This window comes from Corylus avellana, chromosome 6, assembly GCF_965113065.1.
Source record: "Corylus avellana chromosome 6, dhCorAvel1.hap1.2, whole genome shotgun sequence".
NCBI classification, from domain to species: domain Eukaryota; kingdom Viridiplantae; phylum Streptophyta; class Magnoliopsida; order Fagales; family Betulaceae; genus Corylus; species Corylus avellana.
The window spans coordinates 6,094,351-6,100,963 of record NC_142495.1 but is presented as its reverse complement, the minus strand read 5'-3'; the positions used below and the strand labels follow the sequence as shown (position 1 = coordinate 6,100,963).

Sequence of the window (6,613 nt, the reverse complement as noted above, 5' to 3'; positions counted from 1 at the left end):
TGACAATTGGGCCTGTTTGATAATTGTTTTGCCGTTCACAGTATTTGGATGGCTCCAAATTGTGTTCGGCCTCTCACCCTCTCTGGCTAGTCAGTACATTTGGATGATGTTCTAGATATACAGTACTCATAAGAGTAATATTATTTAATACACTTCTGACATACAATTGGATAACATGACCATAAAAATCATCAATTGAATTAGTATTTGTTAAAAAAAACAAAGTACTAATTCAAAAGTTAATTTTTACTGCCACGTTATTTATTTGTATAACAATTGTACAGAAGTCTACTAAATGGAATACTATAGTTTGTAGCCAATCACTGTCGTCTAGACGGATGTACATCGCCACATATAAGCTTCTTTGGTTTACCATGCATGAATATGGGTGTACAGAATAACAATCCAACATACTAGACATTCTACTTCTCATCATCCTTCTTCTGCATCTCCTTCCCAAGCATCATTAAATTCAGAGTTTCTTGCATCTCAAACAGCATCATCTTCGCGCGCACTTCCATCAAACCTTTTGACATTGTTATAAAGGATACAAAAAGTCTTTACATATCATACAAGGCGAGGAGGCTCCCCTTAGAAATCACTGTCGATTAGGCTATAGCTTTAGTTAGTACCTGCAGCGATCTTACTACAAAAGCAGACACAGACATCTATGCTATTACAATGTTACACAAACGAGAGCTTAACAACATGCAAACTACCTCTTAAGGCAGGAACCACTCTAAGCCCAAGCTTCTCCACCTCCTCCTCTAGTATTTACAATTCCAAGACTTCCATTCTTCTTTGCTGGCTTATTCAATTGGAACACGGGATGCCTGCATAGCTTTCGCACTCCTTTTCTCAAATTTAGCCAGTCGCCGGAATCATATCCGCTTCTACTTCTGTTTTCTAAATCTCCCATTTCATAAGTAGGTGAGTTGTCACTGGACATGTATTCAAGTGCCTCTTCCCCATTACTATTCTTTTCAAAGCTCCAAAGTTTCTCCATGGTGTCAGATTCCAGCCTGTTCAAAGTGGTAGTCCTCAAGAAGTTACTGTTGTTACGTCCATGGGTGGGACAAGTATTTGAAGGTTGCTCACTTGATGCTTCCCTGCCCAAATTTGAAGAAACTGGGTCATCATTGTGGCTGCGAAGATCTGAATATGAAGAGAGCCGCCTATCCTGGTCAACTGATTTCTCTCTTTCTCGTATGGTCTTGAGAATGAGTGTCTTAAGAAAGTTCATAACTTGCACTGCATGAATCAATGCAGTCAAAGGATCTGCCATCTGCATCAAAGAGAGAGAAGGATCACTTTTTAAGGTCACAGATGGCGTTATATGTGTCTGCAAACAAATAGAACTCCATTTCTCATTACAATTACAGTTGCCAATTGTTGCAAGCCCATAGGTCACTAAGTCCCATCTAAAGAACATAGACAAATTTTAATGTAATGAGCCCATTTATGTATATCAGCCAGACCAGCCACCCATTTAACAACACTACTTCTCTGTGAATGTCGTGAAGGATGATAACTTGTTGACAAACAAAATGACTTGATCAGGTCAGTTTTGTGGCAGTAAAATCCATTAAACTTGACTATCAATTGATGATGCATTCAAAAACTCAAAACTTCATTCCTTTAAAAGCAAGAGAAGTTCCATAGCATTAGAGGCTAAATGCAATTTAGCAACTAACTTGAAACATCTTGTAGAAAAGAATGATGAAACAAAATGACATTTAGAAAATGTTATCAAATGAACTCCAATAAGTAGTTCAATTGGCCGGAGATCACGCCTCACGAAATGGAGGTCACTAATTCAAATCTCCACTTCCCCCTCTCCTTGGGGTAAAAAATTTACTACGATAAAAAAAAAAAAAAAAAAAAAAAAAAAAAAGTTATCAAACCTGAGTCATGTTGGGTGCAAAAACCATGGCGATATTGCGTGCATTCATCTTGTTGAACTGTTCATGCTGCACAACGTCTGCCATTAAATTGATGGCCCAGTCAAGCAAGGCAGCTTCTGTTGGAGGTAGTAATTTTATGAGTTCAACGCAATCATCCTCTGTATTACAGTGCAACACCTGTTCTGGTGTGACAGAATCAAGCACCCCTGTTGGAAGTTCCCTAAGCCATGCCTACAGGGAATCATTGTGGGGTGGGAACACTCATTAGAATGTGAGAAAGAAAGAAAAAAAGGCAAGCATTAAGCTTTGAAAACTATAAAGTACTACCTAAATGTAGGAAAGAACTTAAGATTACACTTGAAACCTTTAAAAATTATGGGTTTCCAATTTGCAATTTGATAGCAAAATTATTAGGGCCCTCATCAGGTAATGTTTGAAACGCAAAAACTTGCAGCCATCTTGTTATTAAAAACCTTCCAATTACCAAAATTTACAACAATCTGAACTTTGCACCCAAAGTTGACCACAGCTCAATACGGGATGGTTGGGGCTTGATTAACATTTAACTCTTCTTTTTTGCTTTCACAAAAGAAAATATTAAAGATAGAATACAATTCTTCACTGAATGCAGAGAACAAACAGAATTTTGGATAGTTTGTTTCACATAATTGTCAAGTTGATGAGCATAGTTATTATAAATCACAAAACATGTAGAAGAGAAGTAATACCAAATAGGAAGAAAATCAAGAATCAAGACAAAAAGAATTTAATTTTGTTTCAGCAAGATTGTCTCCATTCACAGGTGGCAAGAAGAAATATATAAACTAGATTGACAAACATAGAAAGAATAGGACTCACAATCCTAGTGGATGATACTTTGTAATCTTAGAAGAAATAAATTATGATTACCCGAATCCTAGAAGATTTATAGAGTATTCAAAATGTAGAAAGGCCTAGAGGGCTAAGCCAAAGGCAGACCTAGCCCAGGCTTGAAACCCGAGCTCACTAAGTGGCGTATGCACTGAAATCATTCCCTTTGCACACGCCCCAAACAGCAATAAATCCTACAAGAAATAGAATCCACCTAATTATTGACTTGCCAATCTAAAATTTACACAAAGGAAAGGAGCCATTGGTGATATTCTCTCTAAGAAAAACAAGGTACGAGCCTTAAAAGCCTTGCCATTCCAAACCCCCTTGGTAGAAAGGCCGACGGATCCAACACCCAAAAGGAAATTAAATCATGAAGATACACTGCATTCAATATGGATTCCTGTGCCCGTCAGTACTTGCCTTATCAAACCCACTTACCAACTAAGGACAGGCAACCTCTACAAAGGTAAAACGAACTATGTCAAAAGTGCGCTAGTCTTACACATTTTCTTGCTTTTCACTTTTGCTTATACAACTTATCAAATTCACTTTCACTAACTTAAACATCGGAGATGGTTCCGCTGACACCACATTCGACGTGCGCGGTCACTGTAACAACAATTTACAATCCTTGAAGAAAGGACTAAGATTTCCAATCCTAGAACAACTAGGATTTAACAATAGTAGAAAAGAAATTATATGGAATTTGACACATTGGCAATCGAGAGTTTGAAGAGACAATTGCAATTCCTGTACCAATCTGAACATATAGCCTCTCCCCAACTACAATGCTTTCTGCTTGTTTACATTTAATAGGAGGATTCTAACTAACACGACATCCAATATACATACCTTTATCAAGCCTGCTAAGCAATGAACATCAATTCCACGTGGAACTACACCTTTGTTTAGCTGGTCTCGAACATTTTCTTCTTGGCTATTCTCAGCATTTATGCGGAATATTCCTTCGGCCTTCAAGCATGACAAGATGGAAATAACTCAAAATTTTCAAAATAAAATAACGAGTAGCATTTTAACATGCATATCAACAAATTCCTAGTACAAATAAAACATACACTTAGGCCTCCTTCTGAATACAGTCTCTTTTGCATCATAAGAAGAATTGTCGGAACACTATTCCCTCTGGCATCATATGAACACTGCATCGACTTTGCAGAAACTCCAAAAACACTTGCACTGTACAATAAAAGAATAGCATGTCAAACCAGTCAAATAAGATGATGCGGAAAATGCTGATCAGTATAAAATAATGATAAGGTTGAGATTAAAACCCTTGAACATGAGAATAGCTTCTATAATTCAAATATACAACCACCGAGATCCACCAATAGGAATTTGTTTACTTCAATGTGATCACGGGGAAACGAAATAGATTGACAAAATATATAAAAGATTGTGTGAGGAAAATTCCAACCTTAAAACAGAGCAGAATAAACAATATTGCCCTACGCAAAATGAACACACCAAATGGTATAATTAACATCTTAGAACCACTTTAACTGACCCACATTAAAAGGAATTTCAGTGTGATTTCCTGTTGTCAAAGTATGCACCACTTCAACCAACAGCAGTTTATCAGGAGGTAAAACAAAAGCAGAGGTTAACATATGCCAAGGACACTGGTTATTAGGACGTTAAAATGCAGGAACAATCATGCCAAGAATCCTCACCCCTATATATCTCATCTTCTAAATTTTCCTCTAAAAACTTTTCTCTCTAAAAGGAAAACAATCTCATATTAAAGATGATTTCTTCCACTCCTATCATCCAAACAAAGGAATATATATTTCCCTTTTCTAGTTAGAAATCTGAACTATTTTGAATTACCGTGAGCAGAGGATGAAAACTTAACATAATAGAAAATCTTAAACTTACATATAGGAAAATTACGGTTGAAGTAAGGAAAAATGCAAAACCAGTCCATGTGGTTGCACTGATTTGCAATAAACTTCTTAAGGTTAAAAAAATGGTTTAAAACTATCCGTGGTAAGCATAAATAGCAAGTAACTCCCTCTTCTGAACTTCCGTTTGAAATTTTAGAGTGCCACGTCAGCACCAATGATAATATGACATGTGTTCCCTATAATAAAAATAAAAAAGTATAAAAAAAGAAAAATATAAATATAAAAAAATAAAACGACAAAAAACGTAGAGGTGGTTCAGCCAGCGAGTGGGGAGTTTTAAGCCATTTTTTAAACCTCAATGAGCTCATTGCAAATCATTGCAGTCACATGAATTGATTTTGCATTTTACCCTAAAAGTAATATCACATTTTTTCTTTATTGTATAAATTTGCCCTTATCCAAGTACCATTTCTACATAAATCCCTCTACATTTGAGCACATGACTGTCTTGATGCCTCACTATTTAAAATATGCGTCTAACTTGAAGATGGAGATTAGCGCAACCTCGTTTGCGCTAATTCTATCTTAAAACCAAAATAAATGTCTAGTTTCCGAGCTCTCCCCAAAAGGCCCCAATTCTACAATTAGCAACCATCGTATGGTTAAGCATTCCTTCAAACACAGACAAGCATCTGTTTGAACAACTAACAAAATTGGATATTGCCAACATAATTGAATTACAGTATCATTTTTGCCCACAAGTGTTCGACAAGCATTACTACTTTTTAAAAGAAGAAATCCCAAAAATTGGATGTTGCCGATTCACAAGTACATCACCCAAAAACATGCCAAAAATCCTCTACTTTTCCTTCTCATCTTGAAAAGCCAATGAAAGGCATACAGAAGTTCACAAAATGCATGTAGGATTGAAATTTGTTCTCAGTTAAATAGTCTTGTTTAGTATCTGTTTGAACAACCAACAAAATTACATAATACCAATATGGATGTCCAATCAAATAAAAACCTCATCACAATCCAAGGGTCCAAAATTCTACCACTAACTAACTAATAACCAAATCCAATCACGTATACCTGAAATTCGTAGACAGTAAAAGTGATAATCAATAATTAAGAACCTCACCTGGCGCTAGGCACCCTTTTGGGAACCTCAGGCTCAAGCTCAGTGGGCAACCCCAGAAAGCCATTGAACCTATCAAAAGTCACATGCGAAACATGCCTCACTTCGGTCGGCCAGCTAATGTCCACGGATGAAACATCCTCCCTCTCCACACTACATGTCACCAGCAGCGACTTCCTCAGCGCCGCGACCAGAATATCCAGCACTGGAAACTGAGCGCCATTACAATGTTGTCGACCTTCACTACTCTCATCACCAGTCCTCGACCCCGGAGTTATGAACGGGGTGGTCGAGATGGGTTCGACCAAAACATCATCACCGTAATCCTCGTCCTCAAGTTGTTCATCTTCCTCTTCCTCTTCGCCGTCCTCGTCTTGCTCGTCCTCGTTGTTGTAAAATGGACTCACAGGGTCCGAGTTGAACTCAGTGAGTCCCACGAGTCCGCAAGATTTGGATCGAAATAGGCGAGTCATTGCTCAATTTTTAACCGAAGAAATAGATAACGGGTGAGAGTCTTGCAGTTTAAAGCGATAACAGAAGGTGGCGGTGTGGAGGACAGAGAAGCAGGACCTGCAGCGTTAAAAAATGTGGGAAAACATGGAATAAATATTAGAGGGAAAAAGTTGGTGGTTGTTAAATATTTATTAAATAATTAATTAAATCCATGGCTTTTTGGATAAGTAGGATACACTACCGGCAATTTTCTCCTGATTTTTGTTTCTTAATTCAAATAAATTTCTTAATAATTCTTTTTATCATTTAAATATTCTTTCAAATAAAGGTATTATGACGTACCGATAAGAAAACATCAAGAGAGTTTGTTGCACCAAAAT

At 37.2% G+C, this 6,613-nt stretch overlaps 1 protein-coding gene across 1 annotated transcript; it reads right to left on the bottom strand.

Annotated features, from left to right (window-relative positions):
* Window positions 1-515: 515 nt before the first annotated feature.
* Window positions 516-6,378, bottom strand: ROPGAP3 (Rho GTPase activating protein with PAK-box/P21-Rho-binding domain-containing protein). Its single transcript, XM_059602989.2, has 5 exons — window positions 5,784-6,378; window positions 3,854-3,974; window positions 3,630-3,749; window positions 1,905-2,135; window positions 516-1,285 (listed from the first exon to the last, which is right to left on the bottom strand). Exons 1-5 carry the CDS (start codon window positions 6,251-6,253, stop codon window positions 740-742), a joined length of 1,488 nt encoding a protein of 495 aa, XP_059458972.2. The 5' UTR covers window positions 6,254-6,378; the 3' UTR covers window positions 516-739.
* Window positions 6,379-6,613: the final 235 nt, after the last annotated feature.